The sequence below is a fragment of the Scardinius erythrophthalmus genome, assembly GCF_964197995.2.
Source record: "Scardinius erythrophthalmus genome assembly, chromosome: 7".
Classification (NCBI taxonomy): domain Eukaryota; kingdom Metazoa; phylum Chordata; class Actinopteri; order Cypriniformes; family Leuciscidae; genus Scardinius; species Scardinius erythrophthalmus.
The window spans coordinates 12978586-13006181 of NC_138227.1; the positions used below are offsets into that span (position 1 = coordinate 12978586).

The 27596-nt window shown below is 39.3% G+C and overlaps 1 protein-coding gene across 1 annotated transcript; it reads left to right on the top strand.

The window, feature by feature from the left end:
* Positions 1 to 4904: 4904 nt before the first annotated feature.
* Positions 4905 to 19430, top strand: LOC308693202 (calcium-activated chloride channel regulator 1-like; the record flags this gene model as incomplete). The annotated part of the gene is made up of 14 exons (XM_081369997.1): positions 4905 to 5057; positions 5299 to 5436; positions 5526 to 5667; positions 5825 to 5930; positions 6016 to 6184; positions 6924 to 7154; positions 7262 to 7486; positions 7576 to 7756; positions 7894 to 8000; positions 8107 to 8322; positions 8546 to 8810; positions 8913 to 9077; positions 18643 to 18867; positions 19030 to 19430. 14 exons carry the CDS (start codon positions 4905 to 4907, stop codon positions 19428 to 19430), a joined length of 2724 nt encoding a protein of 907 aa, XP_081226123.1.
* Between the last annotated feature and the right edge of the window lie 8166 nt (positions 19431 to 27596).

The following is a 27596-nucleotide window of genomic DNA, read 5'->3' on the forward strand; positions in this document are numbered from 1 at the left end:
TCCACTGCTGCTTAAATATATATCCTTTTGAGTGGTTTGTAATCAAGTTATTAATCAATATTTATCCTTCCAAATATTAAATGGTTTGAATGAAGCTTATGAGATTTAAGTAGAATTACGTCTGTTCACTGTAACATGCTCTCTCCTTGTTTTTGAGAGAAGCACCCACCCAAAACGTCTAGCTGACAATGAAAGCCGGTCACTTGAGTCACTCAGGCATTTCTCATATGGGACCAGTTCAAAGTCAAAGCATTAACTTTAGTTTTCATCTTCAGTCACTATAGAGAATAATGACAAATATTGTCTGAACCTCTTACTAAGAGAAAGTACATCTTATCAGTAAGTTTTGGGAACGTTTCCTGATCAGAGCTCGACCAACTCCAACCTTGATCAAGCTGTGTGTGTGTGTGTGTGTGTGTGTGTGTGTGTGTGTGTGTGTGTGTGTGTGTGTGTGTGTGTGTGTGTGTGTGTGTGTGTGTGTGTGTGTGTGTGTGTGTTAGTACCCTTTGTTACAGGACCTGACGTTTGTGAGGTGAGCAACAGGCACCCAGGGGAGATGAAATGACCACCTGATAGACAAACTGGAGTCTAGAAACTTAAAGGGCACCTATTATGCCCCTTTTTACAAGATGTAATATTGGTCTTGGGTGTCCCCAGAATGCATTTGTGAAGTTTCAGCACAAAATACCCCACAGTTAATTTATTATAACCATTTAAAAATGTTATTTTTGGGGCCTGTTTTAAAAAGAGCTGTTTTGGTCTATACCACCTTAAATGTAAATGAGCTGCATATCCCCGCCCTGCTGCTGGACCCAGATGATGAAGAGAGTCCGGCACAGAATAAACACGAATGAGAATGGACTAAACGTCTCGGAATGGTTATTTGATACATTTATGTTCTTACAAAGATTTAATCGCGTCTCCTTTGCAATTATGGATGTGCAACACACACACACGAACTGTGATAACGTTCGCTCAATTTTTTCAAAACATGATTCTCGTATTTAGGAAGTTTAAGTGGCGCCTTTTCTTCATAAATAAAATCCATCCGCTGCATTTTCAGTGGCTCTGATGTCAGTGAAGACTAGTATGTCCATTCTTACATCCCACAACAGAACACCTACACTTCTTATGAGACATTACACACCGGCTGTCGTTGAAACAATGGAGGATGGTGAACAGATCACCGAAGGCGGGGTCTATGCCAAAACCAGATGTCAATCAAATCACGTCGGTGGGGCTTAGCTCTATTCTACGTCACAGTGAGGGAAATCTAGAACAGGGCGTTCTGAGAGAGTGCTTATGATTTATTGAGATAGTTTTATCTTTGGTCATTTGCAGTGCATTGCATGCAAACATATGGAATGAAGTAATTATTTGAAATATTTGGTTTCAGGTGATCTCATTTTGTTGTGAAAACAAGCACAATTATGAAGCCCCAAACTTGCAAAATAAAAAATGTGGCAACAAAGTAACAATAGTTATATATTACTCAGTAGAGAATAGGAACGCACACACACACACACACACACACACACACACACACACACACACACACACACACACACACATATTTATTATGATTTACTGTATGTCTGATATATCAGTTCAGAATTTTTATCTTTTTTAACCTTTTTTTAATCATGAAGTGTTTCACCAACTTCCACTTGACAAGTCATGTTTGATGTCATTGAGAGCTGCTCAATATATTTCATGAGATCCTGTGAGAGAGCTAATAAGACATCATGTAATGTACATTAGATATAAACACATCACTTTGCCTTACAGCATCTTAACACTGTCATGTCTGAGGAGCTCTATGGGTTTGTAGGAATTTTCCTGTATGGCTTTATGGATGGGCTGATTGTGGCATTTGAAAAATCATAAGGGCCCTTTGGGTTCAGTCATGACATTGTTTATGAGGATTTTATAGTGTCATTAAATTTTATTGTGATCATTCAACTGTTATCGTGCTTTCTTTTTGTGGTAATTATATGGCAACTATGCAGTCATATAGTTATATAAGGGGGCAATGATGCTGTACAAGGAAAATCATAGTCTAAATTAAAATGCAACTACTGGAAAATGACAATAGATTTTCAGCCATTAAAGGGTTAGTTCACCCAAAAATGAAAATTCTGTCATGATGAAAAAATGAAAAACTTCCTGAGCCCTCAGTTGGGCTGTGATAATAACAGAAGTACTAATGTGCTCTTAATATCACTTATGGAACTGCAAGCTGATATAAAAATCAAACGGTGTTTGTCTTTATGAAATAAAAATGTATTTAAACAAACGATTTTTATAACTGGTTACACAATGATTAATATTCGTATCAAAGATATCACAAATTACAGGATATAATAATTCAGCTTATCCAACCTTAACAGGGCAGTCCTGTATAAGAGGATATTACAAAGACTAATTTGCCTTGTAAGCAGTTCACGCAATAAATGTAAAAATAATACTTGTTCTCTTTTGAGTAATACAAGTTGGATTAATACAGCAGAGCAAATTGAGCAAAAAGATTAGTGAAAGAACTAATTTCTTCTCTTGGATGCACTAGACTTCAGAATCAAAAATGCAACAACTCAAATTCAAAAAGCAGAGATTATATGGAACGGAGTTACATTTTGTTCCTCTTTAGCATTGCTTGGGTTTTTCCAAGAGAAGTGAAAACATATGACCATGTCCCTTGATGGTAATAGTTAAACACATAACATCAATCATCAGTATCAATCAGAGCAGAGTTTTCCGCTGCAGGCACTGTTTCCCAAATATTATTCTTCCTGCCCTTCTGGCTTCTGTGTCTCAGATTCTTTCTCATTCACAGTTCCATGGAACGCTCTCCCCTCCCTCATCCGGAATGCAGAATCCCTGACAACCTTCAAAAAACATCTGAAAACCCATCTCTTCCGTGAGCACTTAACCACATAAAAAAAAATAAAAAACTCCCCTTTCCCTCTAAACCTCACTTATCGGGCTTATGCTACTCTGAATAATGCCTGAACTTTGTATCTTGAGCACTTCTTGCGCTGCTTTTTGTTTTTTGCCTCTTTATGATGACTCGCTTAATCTAGTCCTACTTTGTAAGTCGCTTTGGATAAAAGCGTCTGCTAAATGACTAAATGTAAATGTAAAATGTAAATGTGTGTGGTGTGCGCACATATGTATCTGAAAGTGAGTTTGTGGGTTCATAAAACATTCCCAAATTCAGGCTTTGTCCTCCAAAAGTCTAGTGGCAATTGGGTTGATTTAATGTGCAATCTAGAGTACACATATTATCTGTAGAGCTCGTATTTTAAAGCAGAACAACTTAATTATGAACTTTGAGCATTCACATCATTTCCCCCACTTTAATACTTGACAATAATGACAAAGTAAAAAAAAAAAAGATAATATTAATAGATATAAAAAAAATAAAGCTAATTTTAAAATTGTTTTTAGGTCTCTGGTTGAGTTTTTACTTAATACACATACACAGGAACCTTATTTCCTGTTTTAACGCAATCTTTTGAGCCCATATGGAAGGGGTGGATTCTTGAATCCACTACTGCTTCAATATATATCCTTTTCAGTGGTTTTGTCACAGTGTGGGTTTTGTGTCTTGTTCCTTGTTCTTGTCTGTCATGTAATTCCCTGCTTGTCATGTGATCCTGTCATGTGTCTTGTCCCATGTTCAGCTGTTCCCCATTATGTTGATTAGTCTTCCCAGGTGTTTCAGTTTAACCACGCCCCCTTGTTATATTGTTTAGCTTGTGTTCCCTTGTATTTAAGCCCTGTGTTTTAGTTCAGTCCTTGATGTTGTAACGTTTGCTGTTGTCTCCTTGTTCCTGTCCTGTACCCTGGATTACCTGTTTGTTTGTTTATTAAAGTGCTTGCGATTGGATTCACTCTCCGCTTCATTCATGCCTGCATCGTTTACAGAACTGCCCGAAGGGTCTTCACCGCCCTGGCCGCCCAAAGAGTCGTCTCCTCCCTGGCTGCCCGAAGGATCGGAGAAGACCCTTCGGACGGCCAGGGCGGAGAAGACCCTTCGGGCAGCCAGGGCGGAGAAGACCCTTCGGGTGGCCAGGGCGGAGAAGACCCTTCGGGCGGCCAGGGCGGAGAAGACCCTTCGGTCTGTAATGATGCAGGCAGGAATGAAGCAGAGAGTGAATCCAATCGCAAGCACTTTAATAAACAAACAAACAGGTAATCCAGGGTACACGACAGAACACTCAGGACAGGAACAAGGAGACAACCGCAACCGTTACAACATCAAGAACTCACAAGGACTGAACTAAAACACAGGGCTTAAATACAAGGGAACACAAGCTAAACAATAACAAGGGGGCGTGGTTAAACTGAAACACCTGGGAAGACTAATCAACATAACGGGGAACAGCTGAACATGGGACAAGACACATGACAGGATCACATGACAAGCAGGGAATTACATGACAGACAAGAACAAGACACAAAACCCACACAGTGACAGGTTTGTAATCAAGTTATTAATCAATATTTATCCTTCCAAATATTAAACGGTTTGAATGAAGCTTATGAGATTTAAGTAGAAATACGTCTGTTCACTGTAACATGCTCTCTCCTTGTTTTTGAGAGAAGCACCCACCCAAAAGTTCTAGCTGACAATGAATATCAATGCACTACAACATTATATTGCACCAAGTAAACTAATTAAGAGTCTGCCAACAATTTACAAATGTACCAGCCTTGAGAGCAAATTTAGTATGAAGTATATTCATTTTATGTTTTAAATGGGCCATGATGTTGGCAGAATAGTCACACCCCTGCATGAAACTGGAGCACACACCCACTTATCTCTTATAAGCATTAAGATCATTTGTGAAATTGTTCAAAACGGGGTTCCAGGAGTTGCTGTTCATCTAAACTCTACAGCTATGGACTCAAGAACGGTGTTTGTCCTATTATGGACGTTGCTGTCGTCCTCCTCCACTGGAATCAAACTAGATGTAGATGGTGGTTATGTTGACATTACCATTGCGATCAGTTCAAAAATACCACAGGATAACACGCTCATTGATAAAATCAAGGTGAATATGCTTATTTTTGTCTATTTAACAAACTTTTTGTGCATTCATTGTTTTAGAGGATTTTGTGAAATGTGTCATAAAAGATTCTGTATTTTAATTTTTTTAATCTTAGAAATATACAGTATATAATCACAAATTGTTGATAGTATTTGTGAATGCACAAATGAAATAATAATTACTTTTTATTATTTCAGAGAAGAGTTTTTTTTCTCATTTTATCTTTTCACTTTCCTTCTGACAGGACATGGTCACTGAAGGGTCACTTCATCTTCATCAAGCATTGGATAAAAAGGTATATTTTAAAGATGCTACAATACTGGTTCCATCTCACTGGAAGAGTAAGGAATTTACCAGAGCAAGAAAAGAGTCCTTTGAAAAGGTACAGAGAATTATGGCATTATATCTTGCAAAAATATTCATTTACATTCACATATGTTATTGCTGACCCGATCTCTATGTCAAACACAGGCTAAAATAAAAATCGATAACGCTGATTCAACTGAGCCATATACTCATCATTATGGTGAATGTGGACAAGAGGGAGAGTACATTCTTTTCACTCCAAACTTCCTGCTAAATGACACTGTCATTCAGCTTTATGGATCAAGAGGTGAATGTTTGGTCTGTGTTTGAGTTTACTTTGAGTTGGTTTTGTGCTGCTTTCTGTTTTTTCCTATGTCCTATGTCATTGCCTCAACTAACCATGACAACATTAATATGGTAGTCTGTATGTTTTACTAGCAGTTTGTTTGTTTGTTTGTTTGCAGGAAGGGTCTTGGTTCATGAATGGGCTCATCTGAGATGGGGCGTGTTTGATGAATACAGTAAAACAAAGCCATTCTACCACTCTAATGGCAGGACTGAAGCTACAAGGTCATAAACTGTTAATTAAAAGAAGGGTTATTTTTTAAATGTCTTTGGAAATTACAATCACTATTGATTTATTGCATATTTTTAGGTGTAGCAAAAGCATTCAAGGACAGTATTATGAACGTACTGCTGATGGATCTGTTCAAGAATGTCTCATTGATCCACAAACTTCCCTACCTACCAAGGGGTGCATGTTTTTTCCACACAGAAATCAAAACACAGACAGCTCCATAATGTTCCTTCCAAGCCTGGATTCTGTAAGTACAGATGTTACATGTTTCCACACATTCCAGAAATTATTTTAGTAACTAATAACCTACAACTTACAGTACATGAGTTCTGGTAAATTAATTTATGACCTGGGCCTAATGGGCCACTGTCCTGGGGACTTGGACTGTCTTCTTTTGTTTACCAAGTCAATTGGATGTTACATCCCATAATTACATAAATTTCAGTTTGCAACATCTGCTTGATAAGTTACATTTGCAAAGTATAAAGTTTGAATTACAAGAAGCTAATACATTTTTTTGGATTGCCAGACTTTGAGATATAGGGCCCTATCATACATGCAATGCAGCGCAGGCGAGACGCAAGTTTATTTATTTTTTTACTTTTAAGTTTAAAAGTTTTTATTAGCCTTATAAAACTCTATCAACTGTTAAAACAAAACATCACAACTAGTGGAGCCTAAAAATGTTTAAACGTATGTGTAACACACACACACACATACAGTTAAACTCTGGTGACCTAACAAGGCACAATATTTGATTTGGTTGCAATCTTACTCAATCTTTTTTGACGGCCCACTCCAACATGCAGCAAAGGTAAAACTGCCCGCTCCTGCGAATCCCAATGCAGCACTCTAATCTGAGGACACAAATATAATCAAGTTTTTTTTTTTTTTTTTTTTTTTTTTACTCCCTGTTTAAAAGGAATACACTGAGTGAAATGTGGAATGACATTACTTTTTACTTCGTGACAAATTTTGTTTTTTAGGTGATCACATTTTGTCAAGCAAACGAACACAATTATGAAGCCCCAAACTTACAAAATGAAAAATGTGGCAACAAACCAACGTGGACTGTAATATTTGAGGATTCTGTGGATAAAGACACACTTCGTTCTCTAGAACCAATGCAGTCCTCGCCACCAGCACCAACTTTCAAAGTTGTGCAACGATTGCAACGGGTTGTTTGTCTCATCCTTGATGTCTCATCAAGCATGAACACAGTATGCACACATTAAAAAACCTTAACTTCATTTGAAATGAGTGCCTGCATAATTTTATCCTTTACACACTGAATACCATACCAATGAAATTAGTTCCATTATAGGACTCCAGAATCCTTCGACTACAGCAGGCTGCCACACATTTACTGCGGAACATCATTGAGGATCAAGCCAGTGTTGGAATTGTAACCTTTAGTAGTAATGCTAATACTCGGAGCCCCTTGACTACTATTTACAACGACTCCACACGAGAGAATCTCATCAAATTGTTGCCAAACACAGCAAGTGGAGGGACGTATGTGTGTAAAGGCCTCGATCTAGGCTTAAAGGTGCCATATTAATTGTTAATTTTATTGTTTGCAATATGTGAAGTGTATAGTTTATTCAAGACAAATGCTCTCTAATTTCTAACCATCAGGTACTTGCAACAGACAATGGGGATGTATTAGGAGATGAAATCATTTTTCTGACAGACGGTGAGGCGACGGACGACATTAATAATTGTAGTACGGAGGCAATAAACAGTGGCGCCATTATACACACAGTAGCTTTAGGTCCCAGTGCAGATAAAGCACTGATGGAAATGGCGGAACGCACTGGTAAGTAAAAAAATAAATGAATAAGTATCTTTATCTGAGTAAATGATATTACTAATATTGAGTACCAAAAAAAAAAAAAGAGTAAATGATAGTGCCAACTTAGTATGTAATGCAAAATTGTTCCATGATGAAAATAGGGGGAAAATTTATCTTATCCACTGATGACATCACCTCCAACCAGTTAATGGATGCGTTTGGTTCGCTTACATTATCAACTGGAGATTACACAAAAGAACCAGTTCAGGTTTGGCAAGTGATCGCTCATTGATGAAATTACTACTTTAAGAGTGTCATTGATATTGTGTTTAATGTTTTTTTTTTTTTTTTTTTTTTTCATTTATATTCTTTAGCTAGAAAGTGTTGGAGAAAAAACATCAGGCTGGTTCAATGGGACAGTAACAGTGGATCAGACTGTTGGTAACAAAACCAACTTTGTAATAATCTATGAAAAAAGTTTTCCAAGCATTTCCATACAGTCACCAAGTGGCTCAATCTACAGTCAGACACAAATGAGTCATGAAGTATCTCTCAAAACATTCACCTTAAAACTTCCAGGAACTGCAGAGGTATGACAACTTTTATGAATCAGTTATTTAAGTTTATAGTTCAGACCATAAACATGTAGGCTAAACATGAACTATTATAATATAATTAAAGACATCTGGGCCAAGAGTTTTAGATAAACATTATCAAAATATGTTCAACAACAACTTCAGACTTAGATGATTCAACTAATACACTTACAGCAAACCCTTATTTTTCTGCTTTTACTATCCATGTGTTTGGTAGACTGGGGACTGGAAGTACATCATCCAAAGTACAACACTTCAGTCTCTGACTATAACAGTAACAAGTAAAGCGGCGCGTGCTGATGTTCCCCCTATCATAGCCAAAGCCCACATGAACCAGCAGTTCATTGACGGCACTAAACCCATGATAGTGTTTGCTGAGGTCAGCCAGAATTACAGGCATGTAATAAAGGCTGAAGTGAGTGCTATGCTGCAGTCTGAATCTGGGTCTGCACAAACATTACAACTCCTGGACAATGGAGCAGGTAAATTACCCATCTTTCTTGTTCCAAGTGTGGACTCAACTTAAAATATACCGTAAAAGGTACATTTCCAAATAATATAACTCAGAGATCCATCTTTTTCAGGGGCTGATGCTTTTCAAAATGATGGCATCTATTCCAGATATTTCACAAAGTTCGAAAAAGGGAGAAGCAGCTTGAAAGTGAGAGTGAAGAATCCAGATGGACAAGCCGGATTTATTAAAGAAAAAAAGAGTGGTGCCCCATACGTACCTGGATATGTGGTAAACGGTAAACCCTTGATCATTTTGAAAATACATTTAAATTTGATCACATCTGAAAAGAAAAACTTACATTTAGACCAACAGCACAATCGCGAGTCTGATGTTATACAGTAGTTCAATAAAAACTTGAGTTCCGGATAACTTGAGTTTTATACACAATATTGCTAGTTACGTTCTATTTTTTTCAAGCAACTATAGTTCCAAACAAAGCCAAAGCAGAATTGTTTGTAAAGTAACTTCTGAATGAATCAGTTTTTGAACGAGTGAATTCTGATCGACTAATCCTACATCTTAAAGGAACACTTCGACTTTTTGGGACTTTAGCTCATTCACCGTATCCCCCAGAGTTATAAGTCCATACCTTTTTCATCTCCGTGCGTGCTGTAGCCTATGTCTGTTTGACGCACCCACCGCTAGCCTAAATTAGCACAAAGACTGGATCTAAATGGCTACAGCCAGAGGTGTCAAGTAACGAAGTAGGAAATACTTCTTTACATTAAGTAGTTTTGGGTAGACTTTACTGGAGTAATTATTTTTCAGACGACTTTTTACTTCTACTCCTTACATTTTCACGCAATTATCTGTAGGCCTACTTACAGTGCCGGATTAACCATTAGGGCAACTGGGCACTTGCCCAGGGGCCCATGACATCTAGGGGGCCCTGACAGGTAGGAAATACACAGAAATTTAATAAAGTTATCAAACTCTTAACGATCTTCTTCACTGCATAAAGTGCATCTATGTGGGTTCACGCGACTTTCCTCCCTCCCCGCTGAACGCCAGCGATTACTAATTCGTGAAATGCACTCCCGCTGGTTGAGCGCGGTAAAGTTCGTTCAAAATCATTCGTGCATTAATGCTGCATAATTATACCTGAGAATGCTTTGACGCGTTTCCACAGCGCACGATGCTTAAGGGAACGTCTGCCAATTCCACCAACTGCGTTAAACGTAGTCTATAATTTGTATTATTTAAAATTACTTTTAACATTTAAAAACAGACGTTTTCAAATCCCAAAGCTTGCAGAAGGTTCCTAATGTCAATACTGACTTTACAGCTATACAGGTTTCCTGGTAGCCTTGAGTAAATTAACATGTCTAAGAAAATGATTCATAAAACGTATAAATATCAGTTGAGCCTATGTTTATTTTCGTCACTGACACAGACGAAAATGAAAAGACTATCAGTCAAAGTTCAGCTTTAGGAGAGGTAGAAATAGGCCAGTATAAGAATACTGAGAGAATAAGAAATATGAAGATGAGGAGAGAGCAGACAAATAATCTAATGACAAGGTTTTAAAGCTAGCCTATTTCTTATCATTTTTTGGCCTTCAAAAGTCCTAAATTGCACATATGTAGGTCAGAGAAATCCAAATTTTCTCGGGGGAGCATACCCCCGAACCACCCTAACTACGGGGGGCCTTGAGTCTTGTTGCCCAGGGCACAGGAAATTGTTAATCCGGCCCTGCCTACTTACATTTTAAAAATAGCCTCGTTACTCCTAGTTCATTTCGGCTTGTTTTCATTCCGGCTAATCGTCGTTAAAAAAAAAAAAAAATGGCTAATAGATCTGAGTCCCGCCTCCTGAACACACATCGCTAAACTGATTGGCTTTGTGTTTTCTTTTCTTTCTAACTTGTGAGAGGCTGTCACATTTGGTTGTGCGAAGCGCCAAAACTCCGAGTCCTAAGGAAACCTAGATGCGGTAAGCGAGGGAGAAATCAACAGTTCTGTGCTCAAGAATACGGGGCAAATCGCGTCAAATATTGATTTGGGGACAGACGTTTTTACAATATAATGGCAATCGTAACATAACACTAACATAATCGTTAGTGTGTGTGTGAGAGAGAGAGAGAGAGAGAGAGAGAGAGAGAGAGAGAGAGAGAGAGAGAGAGAGAGAGAGAGAGAGAGAGAGAGAGAGAGAGAGAGAGAGAGAGAGAGAGAGAGACTTTTAGGGATTTTTTTCTTCTTCAGAAAACAGCTTATAAATTAGACTTTTGTTTATTGAAAATGTAAAAATGCAGACAGTTTTCTGTAATAGGTAAGGTTAGTCTATAGGGGGGTAGAATACACAGTTTGTTTGTATAGTATAAAAATCATTATGTCTATGGAATGTCCCCATAAAACATGAAAAAATAACATTGCTTGGTCTGTTGAAGGCTGGTCTTGTTGAAATGAGAGGCCTGTTGATCAAATCATCCCAGTCTCATCAGCTGGACTGAAAGAGGTTTCAGTGCTCTTAGGACACTGAAAACATGGCTCAGAGCAATGGGGTCACAAGTGACACTTGACAGGTATTGCTGTGTGTCCAACAGGACAAACTAGTATTGATGTGAAACATATGCCAACCATTCATTTCTGTTAAATGATTAGTTCACTTAGTTAAAAATGAAAATTCTGTCATCATTTACTCAATCTCGGGTTGTTTCAAACCAGTTTCTTTCTTCTGCTGAACACAAAAGAAGATATTTTGAAGAATGTCTATTACCAGACAGTTGATGGTAGCTATTGACTTCCATAGTATTTTTTTTTTCCTACTATGGAAGTCAATGGGGTCCATCCACTGTCTGGTTATCGCCATTCTTCAAAATATATTCTTTTGTGTTCATCAGAAGAAATAAATTCATACAGGATTGAAACAGTTTGAGGGTGAGTATATGATTTTCAGTTTTAGGTGAACTATATCATTTTAATGAAAGATGCAGACATGTGTTTGACTTCTTCAAAAAGCAAGGAACAAGCCAGTATTGCACTTTTGCATTGCACTATGAGCGGAGTAAAGTTAAGTCTCTGTTAAACTGCCACCATGTCTTTATTAGTTATTTGTAACATTACAGAATTAATAAATGTACGTATTGTTAAGGTCAATATAGACTAAAAACCTTAATACATTATCCTATTAATTTCCTGATTCCTCCGCTTATTTAGCTTATTTATTTAGAAAATTAATTTTCTATGGGCATATATGTGGCTGACACGGGTAGCCTAGTGCGTCATCCCAAATTTTTCAACATCAACAATTTAATATAATTATAGTCAAATATGGCCTTTAGAAAAATGTGTTGTTGTTTTTTTTTTTTGAGGAGCTGGGGTAGTGCACTATATAGGCCCCTGTGGCCTTAGCTTTTGTCCTTAATGGCATTTTTTTCCTTACATTACTTTTACTTTTATACTTTAAGTAGTTTTGAAACCAGTACTTTTATACTTTTACTTGAGTAAAAAGCTTGAGTTGATACTTCAACTTCTACAGAAGTCTTTTTAAACCCTAGTATCTATACTTCTACTTGAGTAATGAATGTGAATACTTTTGACACCTCTGGCTACAGCATACTTATCCCAGTAAGTGACAAAATTACGCCAACATTTTTCTTGTTGTGGTTTGTATAGTCACAGTGTGTACAAATAACAAGTTCATATGAGACACAGCCATTTTTTAAATGTTTAAATACTGGGAACTATTTTCTCAGAAGGGCAATCATTGCTTTTTGGGCGGAGTGATTGGGCTGTGGTGAGGAGCAGAGAGTTCGCTCAGAGTTGGAGTAATAGTGTCAGCAATTACTAGATAGTAAATGCAAAGTTTACAATCATGGGTGTTCACTGTATTGTAAAGAGCTGCGACAATAAACAGGGGAGACCAGGTAATACCATGATGTTTCATAGAATTCCAACCAAAAACGCTGACCTGATGAATCAATGGCTACTTGCTCTGGAAATAGATCCAAACACACCTGTAAACATAATCAAGGACTATCGCGTTTGCTCAGATCATTTCACTGAGGACGACTATTTTGAAAAAATGGAATTTGCCACACGGACCATGAAACGTGTGCTGAAGGATACGGCCATCCCATCGATAGTAAAGACAGGACAAAGTGGATCACCTGCGGCCGCGGTAAGTGTTCTGTTATGTTTTAGATGACTATCCTACTGTTACAGCTAGATTAGCTAGATGTAATGTAACCTTAGTGACACTAGTACATGAATAGGGTGCTCACTACTATTACAGTTGTTTCCGGGCTCCATGTATCCCCTGTAATGTTAGTATTGTGTTGTCATAAACGGGCTCTATCACCCTAGTAACAAATAAGCGGCGCTAAAGGTAACTTTCAGCACTGTAGCCTTCAACTTGCTAATGATGTGGAGGGGGGATGGGCAGTTTTTATTTTTGAGTTAACAGTTAGCAGCTACCTTGTTTGTGAAATAGTAGCTACTCCCGTTCTGATTCTCCCCTCGACCTCAGTCTGTTCGGCATCTTGTCTATCAGCTTCCAAAGTTTGTAACTCCTCGTCTGTGTATTCTGGCTCAAAACGATATGGTTCTGGATCTTGGTTTGATACCAAATAAAAATCCTCTGACAATTCCTCAAAGTCATCCATGATCACGAATCACGTTCGCTACTAGCTAGATAGTCACTTTGGTTTTGTTGACGGAACGGCGCTTCTCGGGTGCTGCGCTAATCACTCCGCCCAAGTAGCAGTGCTATTTGTACACTGACTATACAAATCACAACATGTAAATAGGAAAATCTTGGCATTATTTTGTCACTTATTGGGATTAGTATGCTAGCTGTAGCCATTTACATCCAGTCTTTGTGCTAAGCTAGGCTAGCGGTGGGTGGCTCAAACAGACTTACAGCACGGAGATGAAAAAGGTATGTATGGACTTATCTAACTCTGGGGGATACTGTGAATAAGCTAAAGTCCCAAAAAGTCGAAGTGTTCCTTTAAGTGTGACTTAGTTCGAAGGGCACTGCAAATAGCATATAGGGATTATAAAGGTTACACAGATACATCACTTCACAGGAAGTGGAAAACAAAATGTGCCCACCAGTTATTGCGCATCACTCCAACACTTTAAAGTTTGTGTAAAATAAAAAATAAAGGCCTGTTTTCACAGACAGGGCTTAGATTAAGCCAGGATTAGGCTTTAGTTCAATTAGGGCATTTAAGTAGCTTTTATAAATGTGCCTTTAAAAAAACATTACTGGGGTGCATCTTGAGACAAAACAATTTCAGCTATTTTACAATTTGTCAGTGCAAGTTGCTTTCCGTTAAAACAGCTCAAACATGCATTCTATCTGGGACTAGCTTAAGCCTTGTCTGTGAAACCAGGGGAAAAAGAAGTTGAGCCTCTTATTGTGTTTAATTAATCCAGCGTGTGTTTTGTATGCAGCTGTTTGTGGGTATAAAGTGTGCAAGACAAAAAAATCATAATGCAACTATCTTGATTACGATCAAATAAAATCATAGACATATCCAAACAACCAAATTAGATTATTTCATATTAAACACCACAACAGATATTTATCACATTCAAATATGACAATTTATATTTAAATTAATAATACATTTTTACAAATACATGGATGTATTGTAGGCTATATTACTGAAATATAGGGTGAATTTAAAGTGAGTTTAATAAAAGGAATAAACATAATAACAAATCAAACATGGAGAACAGGGAACCAAGGAGCCAGAGAATGAGTGCACCAAACAAACATACAAACATACGTGTAGGACAAGACTTGACAAGGTACACAAGAAACACTGGGGTTTAAATGCACAAGGGGTAATGGGCAAACAAGACACACCTGGGAAAAATCTAAAAACTAATCAACAAGAAAACTACAAAGGACTATAAAACATGGTGCAGAAAACAAAATAACACAACATGGTCCACACAAGACCATGGGAAAACAGGCTGGGATCATGATAATTACACAAACAATAATAATAATACATTTTATTTATAATGCACTTTACATTTCAGCGAAATCTCAAAGTGCTACAGTAACAAGAGGTTAGAAACAGTCTGAAAATCACACAATAAATAACAATAAAACACCACAAAATTAAAACCAAAAACATGGGAGTTAAAAAGCCTGTTTAAATAAAAATGTCTTTAGACCCTTCTTGAAAACCTCCACGGTTTGTGGAGCCCTTAGGGACTCTGGGAGGGCATTCCAGAGCCGTGGGGCGACTGCCTGAAAGGCCCTATCTCCCATGGAGTAGAGTTTAGTCCTTGGTTGGTACAGGCAGTAGGTAGAGGTAGAGGAGCGGAGGTTACGTGTTGTGGTGTGTGGAATGAGGAGTTCACTGAGGTAGGCAGGGGCAGTTCCATGTATGCACTGATGGGTGAGGAGACAGATTTTGTACTGAATTCTGTGTTGAATGGGCAACCAGTGTAGTACTTTCAGGCAAGGTGTGATATGGTCATATTTGCGCCTCCTCGTCAGGACCCGGGCAGCGCAGTTCTGAATATGCTGGAGCTTTTGCAGGCTTCTGCCAGGGATCCCGACAAGGAGGGCATTACAGTAGTCCAACCTGGAGGAGACAAAGGCATGGATCAATCTCTCAGCATCCGGTTGGGAGAGGGAAGGACGGAGTTTGGCGATATTTTTAAGGTGGAGAAAGGAGACCTTACAGAGGTGACGGATGTGGGTGTCCAATGTGAGATTTGAGTCAAGTCTGACTCAGAGGTTTGTAACAGAGGTTGACAGAGCAATGTGATGGCCAAAAATTGATATACTGCTGAGGGAGGAGGACTGGGTTTGGTTGAGGGGTACCAATCAGAATGGCTTCAGTTTTGCTGCTATTTAATTGAAGAAAGTTATCAGATAACCATGCCCCTATCTCCTCCAGGCAAACCTGAAGTGCCGATGTCAGCGCTGAGGGGAGTGAGGAGTCCATTTTTATGTATAATTGTGTATCATCTGCGTAACAATGGAATGAAACTTTATGTTTATGAATGATGTGACCAAGAGGTAGTAAGTAGATAGTGAAAAGGGTTGGACCAAGGACGGACCCTTGTGGCACTCCACAACTGACCGTGTGTGGTGATGATTGGGACTGTCCTAAAGCCACATACTCCAGCCTGCCAGCGAGATATGACTGGAACCAGCTTAGTGCGGTCCCTGAGAGGCCAACCACAGACTTAAGACGATGGAGCAAGATGTTGTGATCCACGGTGTCAAAGGCGGCCGACAGGTCCAGAAGGAGAAGGAGAGATGGTGAGCCCTGGTCTGCAGTGATAAGTAGGTCATTCATGACGCGTACCAAAGCTGTCTCCGTACTGTGTGCTGCTCGAAAACCAGACTGAAATTTTTCATATATTTTATGGATTTGAAGATGATTGTGAAGTTGGGCTGCAACAACTTTTTCCAGGGCTTTAGACAAAAACGGCAGGTTTGAAACGGGTCTGTAATGAGCCAGAATTTCCGGGTCAAGTGACGGCTTTTTCAGATGTGGACGGATAACTGCAGTTTTGAGAGCTGCAGGAACTTGACCGGATGTGAGTGACTGGTTGATGATTTCTGTGATCAGTGGACTGATGGCTGTAATGTTGGATTTTAATAATGGTGTGGGGAGAGGGTCCAATGAGCATGTAGAGGTTCTCATGCACTTTATGATCCTCTCCACCTCTGTCTGAGAAATGCATGAGAAGAAAGAAAATGATTTACATGGATTTGCAGGACTGATTTTAGAGGAAAATGATCCTGTAGCAGAGAAGTTGGATCGAATTGAAATAACCTTATTGGTGAAAAAGTCCATAAACTTATTGCACTGGTCTGTACTGGTGTCAGCGTGTGCATATGTGGGAGGTTTGAGAAGAGAATTTATTGATGCGAACAACTGTCTTGAATTTCCAGTGCAGTTTGAGATTTTTTGTGAGAAATATTTAGACCTGGCTATGGTAAGTGCTTTGGAGTATGATTTTTGATGGTCCCGGTAGGCCTGTTTGTGTACATGTAAGCCACTTGAGGTAAATTTCCGCTCCAGGGCACGGCCAGACGTTTTCATCTTCCGGAGCTCTGTTGTATACCAAGGGGTTGACCTGGAAAAGGTAACTATTTTTGTTTTGATTGGTGCATGTAACTCAAGGATATTATGAAGGCTGGAATTATAATGGTCAACAGAACCATTAACAGATGCGAACTGTGTGACTAGTGAAGCTTGCTGTATATCTTGATTGAAGAGGGTGGTGTCTATTGCTTTTAAATTTCTAAACCGGATTTGACGTTTTGTTTTATGATAGGGACTTGCAAGAGGCAATTCCAAGGAGATAACCTTGTGGTCAGACACGCCCAAGTCATAGACTTTCATGTTGGTAATGGGGGCAGTGCCTGTTATAACTAGATCCAGAGTGTGGCCTTTTCTGTGTGTAGGTACTGTTACATGTTGTGTAAGATGCAAACAGTCCATGAGTTCAAGGAACTCTGCAGCAGGGCGATTGGTGGGGGAGTCAACATGAAGGTTGAAATCTCCCATAATGAGTGTATTATTGGTTCTTGCACAGAGTGATGTAAGTAGATCTTGTAGCTCAGTGATAAATCCAGGGTGTGGTTTTGGGGGGCGATAGATGAGGAGTATTGTTATTATTTCATTATGAGTTCTGCATTTGAATAGAAGACACTCAAATGTAGTCAACTCTGGCAGTGGGAGAGAGGTGGCAATCAGGTCTTTGCGATGAATAACAGCAAGACCTCCGCCACGACCGGTGTTTCTAGCCTTCTCCAGGTAAGTGTATCCTGGGGGGCAGGCTTCGTTTAGTGCAAGATATGACTCTGGTTTGTGCCAGGTTTCAGTGAGGCACATCATGTCTATTTGTTTTTCAAGAATATGTTCAGATATTAAACTAGTTTTATTTGTCAATGACTGGGTATTGAAAAGGTCTATTTTTAATTCTGAGATGATCTTACATTTGGGAAAAGTGCGGAGAAGGCGAAAATCCACTCCACGTTTTCCGTACCTCCAATGTTGCCCGTTCTGACGCAGCCCTTTATTGGTCCTTGTGAATGTCGTGTTCTGATGACGTGGTTGCCAGTGACACGTTTGGTGAGCGCCGCGAAGATGCAACTGATGCGGGTCAGATCCAGGTGGAGACGAGCCGACGGAAACCCCAGGTCCGTCAAACATAGGCAGTCTGCATGCACGTTGGAGTCGACGATGGCGGGGTCCGCACTCCACCACACAGATGGGATGCGATGGCCCGGGACACCGCGGCAGCGAGGCCGGCGTGCACGGTCCGCCCCAAGCACACATGCCGCTTTGTGTCCTGATCTTCTTTGATGCCTCGTCTGGAATATTTCTTACAGAGATTCCTGAGCAGTTTGGCGTCTGATCAATAACATTGTTGTTATGCCTTATTTGCCCCCAGGTATCTTTTGATAAACGTATGGTTATTTATATTATAATTATTTATAGAAGTATTATTGGACCATCATACCTCAAAATGTAGTCTATGTTGTTTGAAGTTGCATTTAGTCAAGTGAAATAATCTTTAACAGGTATCCTGTGCTCGGTGAATATAGAGAGCAAAGGGACTATGTAGGGACCCTGCAGCTTGACTCAAAGTTTAGTTCCTGAGTGAATGATTGTTTTGAACAAATCGTTTGAGGTAAAGATTCAGTTACACACTCGTTCAGAAACGTGTATCTACTGTATGTAACCTGCAGAAAGAGTCCATAAATTCATGCACAACAACTAACAACTAACAACATAAATGTCATTATATTTAGCTACAAAGCTGTTTCAGACATAATCAAGCAGATTCAGGTTGTTCCTCTAATTTCAGGTGTGGTAGAGCTGAACCCTCCTGAGCCTCCAGTTTCTGAGGAACCACTTGAGGTCGGAAGCTTTAGTAGAACAGCCACTGGAGAGAGTTTTGAGGTGGCGTTTACAGGCTCAACTCCACCAAACTTCCCACCTAACAAAATCACAGATCTGAGAGCTAAGATCCTGGAGGACTCTGTGCTTCTCAGCTGGACGGCTCCTGGTGAGGACCTCGACCAAGGGACAGGTAAAGCACACAATTACTATACCAGAATTTAAAATAAAAGGTTTTACAATCTTTTACAATCAATGAATACCATCTTCATTGACAACATAAAATGGTTTCAAATTTAGATCAGGAAATAATGTAAATTTTATTGTGTTTGTGGCATGTTTCTTTTCCTTTAAGCAAAATCCTATGAGATCAGGTGGAGCTATGACCTTCAAATGCTTCGAGAAAGCTTCAGCAATGCTCATGCAGTCAACACAACTGCCGTCTCACCGCACGAGGCTGGATCAGTTGAACAGCATTCATTCAATTTCAGTTTCACAATCCACAATGGCACCACAATGTTCTTTGCAGTTCAGTCTGAAGACAAAGAAAAAGCGAAATCTGAAACCTCCAACATTGCTCGAGCTTCAAAGATCCTCCCTGATCCCAAACCCCAAGGAATATCAAATCCAGGCATGAATTTGACAGTTCTTGTCATTTCTTTGTGTGTGGTAACTATGGTCATATGTTTTGTTGTTGCTGTAACCACATGGGCAGTGAGACGCAGAAAACGCTTTATCTGGAATATCTGGAATTAACAATCTGATAGAAAAAATTTAAATCAATACTTATGTGTAAATTTAACTTAAAGGATAATTCCGGTATTTAACACTTTGAGTCTATTTTGTAGTTTGTTTTGGATGAGCAAGAGTGGTGGACAAAGAAATTTTGACAATGGTTCCTGTCTCGACTTTTTGACAATTTTAGAATTGCCCATGACCGCTTTAGAACGGGAGTCTATGGCCATACACAAACATGTCCTAAAAACAACCCTGAACGTTCGTTTTCAAAACTGTGCAACTCACCGAGTGGTTAGTGGTGTTCGCTGATGATTAAAAACAAATATATCGGCGCAATGTATGATTTCAATCCGTTTATTTTTCTATAGAGGAACTATTTTTTCAGATACCTCACAACCGCGTATAAACTTCCGCTCTTCCGTAACTTCCGTTGCTCTGCTCACGCTAGCCTTCTGAGAGACAGAGAACCGAGCGAAAAGACCTAAAAGACTACAACCAAATGTAAACAGCCCCCTTTCCGTTTCCGGTAGCGCAGTAATATCAACGAGCAATGAGTCCTCCAACGGAAATCAATGGGATTTTACAAAATGCCAAATAAAACATGACAGAAACTCTATTTCGGTACTCTACTTGTTTTGGAACATCAACGAACACCACTAGCCACTCGGTGAGTTGCACAGTTTTGAAAACGAACGTTAAGGGTTGTTTTAAGGACATGTTTGTGCATGGCCATAGACTCTCGTTCTAAAATTGTCAAAAAGTCGAGATAGGAACCATTGTCAAAATTTCTTTGTCCACCACTCTAGTTTATCCAAAACAAACTACAAAATAGACTCAAAGTGTTAAATACCGGAATTTACCTTTAACCATGCATCCAACTACTTAAGAATATTTCTTACAATAAGCATCTCTATCAAACAGACTTTCTAACTTTTTTAATATGTTTGCAAACATGCATTGCTATCTCATTTAGAATTCTCATTTATAGTTGATTCTCAATCGATTTATCTTCCTCTGAAATGTGAGCACCGTTAAATACAATTGAACAAACATTTCTGTACAATAAAAGGCATGTATTAAACTTGTCATGATTATTTAAAACGCATTTTTAGTTGATTCATTCTTTTAATTTTAAATGGCGACCTATTATGCTATTTTTCATAGTGGGCTTTACTATGTTGTCATGCTTAAATTCTCAAAAAACACTTTATTTTTCCACATTTGGCATTTTTGCAGCATCTCTGTTCCCAGACTGTCAGTAAGGCTCAGTTTAGTTCCTGTCTATCCACACTATTCCTACGCCCCATGACGCTTTGCGCGAATTATGGGCACAACTACCGGCGCGTACTGTCACTGAACCGGAACCGGCGTTTTCCATGGTAACGGTCATAAGCGGTAACTTAAACATGTAGGAACACAGCTTGTTACACCTCAAACAGAATAATGTTATTATACCTCTGCCTTCTACTGTTGGGGGATGGGAGGACGACCTGAAGAAGTGACCTCAGATAACTTATTATATTTAACTACTTTATTGACTCTGTTGCTACCGATGGTGAAGCGATGAACAATCTGAAAAGCTCCAAAGCTTATCAGTACTTTCACAGCAATAAAGTCGGTCGCGTTTTGTTAAAGGAGGTGGGACACAATCTTGTCTATCTTAAAGCAGACATAGAGCTTAGTCAGAGCCTTAAAGTTTCACATCACCAGGCCTGGGTTTTAGTTTCATCGTCAGGTGAAATACAAACGGCAGGGTGTTCATGTGTTGCGGGACCTGGGCGATCTTGCTGCCACGCAGCTGCAATACTTTGGAAGGTAAAATGTTGATACTTCGGATAGTTTTGTAATACCAGTTTGCCTGTTACATCTTAATAAATTGTTATAACCTATTCCTTAACAAACGTGTATTCATTACTTCAATGCGCTCAGTTTCTGCATTAGATTAATACATTATTAGCTAACTGTGTGAATAGCAGGCCTATGTATATGCACATTTATGAAAGGCATTACACGCAGTCACCTCTGATAAAAAAAAAATCACTCTAAATTGTAATTGTAATGCATTTTCTGTAAAGCTGCTTTTAAATGATTTGTATTGTGAAAGGCAAATAAATAAATAAATAAATAAATGTGGATTTTACATACAAATAAATGTTAATTTAATTGATTCAGCTTGCAACTGCTGAGTTTATTTTATAATGGAACATTTTCTAATGTAGGATGAGAATGCAGTCAGACAGGGAAAGACAGGGATATCATGTACTAATGTGCAGAGGAAGTGGAATGCAGGCACAAGGTAGAATGTAGAGCAGAAAAAGGTTGAAGCACATTCATTTTAAACGCCATAAACCAGACCGCATTCATCCAGGCTCATCAGCACTAGATTCCCTAAGTGTGTCATCCACAGAAGCACCCCCCAAACTTTTCAAGGATCACTCAGAATTTAAAACTTATGTCAGTTCTTCTGTGATGGCCCCACTATTTAATCTACAGACGGATGGTCTCCTTCAGCTGTGTTACAGATTAGATGTAGAGAATAATGAGTCTTCTCAGAGCCAGTGTGATCTACAGATACCACATACAGAACACGGAACAGCACTAACCTGTAAGAAGCGTCTCACTTTTTATGAGACCCATATTCAACTAAGCCCTGCTCAGATGGATCACATCTGATCTCCTCTAGAAAGCTGGTTCCAGTTGCGGCTGGCATAAAAGCTGAAAGCAGACTCGCCATGCTTAAAGTGAACCCTTGGTATTTCTAGCTGATATGATCCTAATGATCTGAGTGATCTGTTGGGTTGATATTCAGTGAGCATATCTGCAATATATTGAGGTCCTAGACCATTGAATGATTTATATAACAGTAATAATACTAAAATCAATCCTAACTGTAACTGGGAGCCAGTGTAAAGACCTGAGTACTGGTGTGATATGATCATATTTTCTGGTTCTGCTCAGAATCCTGGCGGCAGCGTTCTGTATGAGCTGCAACTGTCTTATGGTCTTTTTCGGAAGGCCAGTGAGGAGTCCATTACAATAATCCACCCTGCTGGTGATGAAAGCATGCACAAGTTTCTCTAAGTCTTGTCTGGAAACAAAGCATCTAATTCTTGCAATATATTTCAGATGATAGTATGCTGATTTAGTTATTGCTTTGACATGACTACTGAAACTAAGGTCTGACTCTAGTGTCACACCAAGGTTCCTGACTTGATTTTTTGTTGTTTGACCCCTAGAGTGAAGGTATGCGTTCACCTTGAGAATTTCATCTTTGTTTCCAAACACTATGACTTCAGTTTTGTCTTTGTTTAACTGAAGAAAGTTTTGACACATCCAACTGTTGACTTCATCAATGCATTGGCACAGAGATTCAATGGGGCTGTAATGGTTAGGCGATAGGGCTAAGTAAATCTGTGTGTCGTCTGCATAGCAGGTTGAACAGGAGTGGCGCAAAAATTGAGCCTTGAGGGACTCCGCATGTCATGGATGTCCACTCAGACTTATGGTCTCCTATACTCACATAATAACCTCTCCCATCTACACTGTTAGAAAAATCTGTAGAAATTACAGTATTACTGGCAGCTACTTGCCAGTAACTTACTGTAGATTTAAATTTATGTTATTTACTGGCAACAATTTGTTCAAAATTAAATGAACATTAAACATTAACAAGTCTTTATCTTTACAGAATAAAACTAAAATAACATCCTCATGCAAAGCATTCTGGGAACCAAAATCTGAAGGAAAAAAACAGAAAAAGGTTGATGAAGATTTCTGGTTCCCAGAATGCTTTGCATTAGATTGTTATTTTATAATTTTATTCTTTAAAGACAAAGACTTGATAATGTTTAATATTCATTTAACTTTGAACAAACTGTTGCCAGTAAATAACATAAATTTAAATCTACAGTAAGTTACTGGCAAACAGCTGCAAAACTACAGCAATTTTTTTACAGTGTAAGTATGACCTGAACCATTTTAGGACTATCCCAGAAAGCCCCACCCAGTTTTCCAGCCTGTCAAGAAGTATGTTATGATCGACAGTGTCAAATGCAGCACTGAGGTCGAGTAGTACCAGCACTGATAATTTGCCTGAATCAGTATTTAAGCGAATATCGTTTATTATCTGTATGAGCGCTGTCTCTGTGGTGTGGTCGGAAACCAGATTTAAAATTGTCAAAGTATCCATTCGAGCATAAGAATTTGTTCAGCTAATTGAAGACAACTTTTTCAATGATCTTGCCTATGAAAGGAAGATTTGAAATCGGCTATAGTTGCTTAATATGGTCTTATCCAGATTGCTCTTTTTCAGGAGGGGCTTGACAACTGCAGTTTTCAGGGAGTTTGGAAAACTCCCAGAGAGAAGTGAGGCATTTACCACTTCTAGGAGATCTGCTTCTAAACTGTTTAACACACTTTTGAAAAAATGATGTAGGAAGTGTGTCAAGAGCGCAGGTTGATGTTTTAAGGTGCTGTACGGTTTCTTCCAAAATTTTGCCATCAATTTCTTTGAAATCAGACATAGTAACTACTTTTACAGGTGGTCTGATCTGTCTGACCCCAGCGCAACTCAAGGATATGCTGATCACCTTTCTGATATTATTGATTTTCTCAGAGAAGAAAGAAGCAAACTCACTGCACTTGCTGTCTGAGAGCATTTCACTGGGGATCTGGCTTGGGGGGGTTGTCAGTCTCTCTACAGTTGCAAAAAGAGTGCGTGTGTTGTTTAAATTACTGTTTATAATATTTGAGAAGAAAGTCTGTCTAGCTTTGCCTAGTTCCGTATTGAAAGCATGGATGCTGTCTTTGTAGATGTTATAATGGACTACAAGTTTTGTCTTCCGCCACATGCGCTCTGCTTTTCTGCATTGTCTTTTCATAGTTTGCACAGCTGTTGAGTTTCTCCAAGGTGCTTTTTGTCTGCCACTCTTCTTCCTGACTTTAACAGGAGCAATTTCATCAATTACACTTTTAACTTTTGAGTTAAAAGAATCAAGGAGAAAATCAACAGAGTCTGCAGATATGCTTGGTGTAAAGGATATAGCCTTCATAAATAGCACACTAGTGTTCTCATTTAAGCATCTCTTCTTGACAGACACAGATCTAGCTTCAGTGGCAGGAGAGATCAGTATATCAAAGAAAATACAGAAATGATCAGAGAGTGCTACATCCTTAATAACAATCAATGAAATGTTTAGACCCTTACTGATAAGTAAATATATAGTGTGTCCACGATTGTGTGTGGGTCCATGTACATGCTGAGTCAGATCAAAAGTTTTTAAAACAGTTTTGATTTCTTTTGCCATACTGGTTTCTGCATTATCTATGTGAATGTTAAAATCCCCAGCAATGCCAAAACAGTCAAACTCTGAGGTAATTGTTGATAACAGTTCTGTAAAGTCCTCAGCAAAGGCTGGAGAGTATTTTGGAGGCTTGTAAATAATGATAAGTAAAATGCGTGGAGCACCTTTTAACACAATACCCAGATATTCGAAAGACAGGTAATTCCCAAATGATATTTGCTTACATTGATAGATATCTTTAAAAAGAGCAGCTCTCCTAACAGCTCTGCAGACACTCATAAAAGTAAAGTTCGGAGGGGCTGTTTCATTGAGGACTGTTGCACTGCAGCTGTCCTCTAGCCAGATTTCATTTAGAAGCATAAAATCCAGGTTGTTTGTGGTTAAGTCGTTGACTAGAAGTGATTTATTTTTAAGTGACCGAATGTTAAAAAGTGCTAACTTAACAGTCTTACTTTTCCCCACAGAAATATTAGTTTGACGTATAATAGGCACCAGATTAGTTGGGTTTGCTGTACGGCTATTGAAGGCCTTAGACTTTCTATCATGTAATAGAACAGTAATAGAGAAAGATACAGGCACACTGGGTTCCCGCTTGTTTTGTAAACATTTGAGAAAGTTACTGTTATCATAGCGGGGACCCAACACACATCACTGAGAGCTGGTATCAGTTGTTTTTGGTTCACCTCGAGCAGATGGAGGAGGGTGTGGGCCCTGGCGTTGTGGCAGAGGCCGAAGAGCTCTCACAGGAGGAGGGGGAGGGCGAGCTGAGTCCGCAGGCTTTGGTGCGGGTGGTTGAGGTGCCTGCCCTTTTTTGGTTGGTATCTGGGGGCTTGCAGCAAAAGAGTGGGATAGTTTGGTTCCAGCATACACCAGTTCTTCCATTTTCTGTGAGAAGCACAGAAGTAGCAATGCTGGAGAGAGGGCAAAAGTGTCTGGTGAAAGGGGCTGTTGCTCTGGTCTTATCAGAGGCTGTCCTGGCTTCCCTGGCTGTTTTCCAGGAAGTCGTCCTTGGGTGCTGAATCTTGGAGCAGTTCTGATATGTCTGTTTGTGGTAAGCTCTGTGGGCAGGTCTCAGCTGAGATTGTGTCCGTAAACAGAGGTTGTTGTGGCGGAGTGGTGTTAGCATTGTCCTAGTGTGATATGTCAACCGCATGTCCATTTTGCTGCTGAAGTGAAGTCCCCTGGTCATTCATACTGTGTCCAGGTGTGTGTGTGCCGTTCAGATTGAGTGGATTGGCACACACTGCAGAAGAATGATTGAGGGAGAAGTAGATGTTGTCCTTTAGCACTCTTGAACCAAGTTTGTTTGGGTGGTGGCCATCCCGATGAAACAGTTGTCTTTGACTCCAGAAAAAATGAAATTGTCAATGGAGTTCACTCCTTTTATATTGCAGGTTTTTTGCAGCCACGTATTAAGCCCAAGCAACCGTGAAAACCTGTTTGTTTCTCTTGCTGGGAGTGGTCCACTGATGAATGTCTGAACTTTCAGTCTTTTAAGTGTTTCAAAGTTCAAGTTCATTGAAATCCTTCTTAAGGAGTTCTGACTGCTCTTTATGAATATCATTCTTCCCCACATGAATGATGAGTCGATTTGCAGTCTTATGTTTCATCAGAATGTTCTGAAGTTCTGAAGTTTATATAAGACCAGCACAGATCTTGAGCATTTTATAAATTTTTGGGATCAAGCTAATTGCCACTGTTTGCGAAAGAATCTTGTACACCTTCAGACGCCTTATTGCCCGTTCAACATGAATGCGGGCGTGAGCAATGCGCCATGTATGCGTTACCTCCTCGTTGGTCAGCTGGCATCCTTTGCGTGTAAATGCTGGAATGATTAAGTTCACTCAATGCTCCTCCAGCAAATCCCTGATTGTGAAACCACGATCCCCGTCACCTCATCTCCAGCACACAAATAGTCCAGAAACCCTGAGTTCTGTGTTATGTACCGGTCACTGCATTTGCCACCAAAAGCATCTGAAATGAACATGATTATTCCAGAGGGAGAAATTGCCACTAAATATTTCACAGTGTTGTTGGCATAGTAGTGGCTGTATGATTCACTTCTAGAGTCCAGGTTTTTGGATCCTTGGTGTGTTCAGACATTGTCTATGCAGATTCCAACAGTCTTGCTGACCTGACCTTGCGACGTTTTAAATCTTCGTGCTAAATCAGCCATGACAAAGTTTTGCATTTTCATTTTCAATTTGACAAGGTCATTAGGATTTGGTCCACAACAGGCATGGATGAAGAAGTAGGAGCAAATGGTTGTAGGCAATTACAGTACAAGGGTGTGAAACGCAATGAGTGGAATCCCTGTATAGGAGTCAGCATCACCCTTCAAAATACTATCTGCAACAGGGCATGATAATTCTGGGGATGGTGTAGTGCTCGCTCTGCAGGTGATGGTTGGCCCTTTTGACCACTGTGTTTGGGCATCACAGTAGGGCTTTAATTTAGAGCACGGCTCCTCATCTCGATCCATCTCTTCCGACCCATCAAGCTCATCTGAGGGTAACAATACAGTTCAGGTTATTACAGTTATTAGGGCATTAGAGATATAATCACTTCATCATTATTGGATTGTGCTGCTACCACATTCAGTTTTTATGATATGCATTTTAGCTTTAGTTTCTGAGAAGGGTCATTCTGTGTCAAATCAACCAAATTTCAGAAACTTCCCGGTTCAATTTTTTTATTTTGTTAATATTTTTTTCTGAAGAAAGACAAAAACATAAATAGTGATTAAAGTCAAAATATTAAATGTCATAGATGTATATTTTCTGAATAATCCAAGAGGGGTCAAAAAATATTTTTAAATCTGAGATTAGGAGCCAATTTACATGGGTGTAAAATGACTTTAGAAAGATGGCAGCATCATATT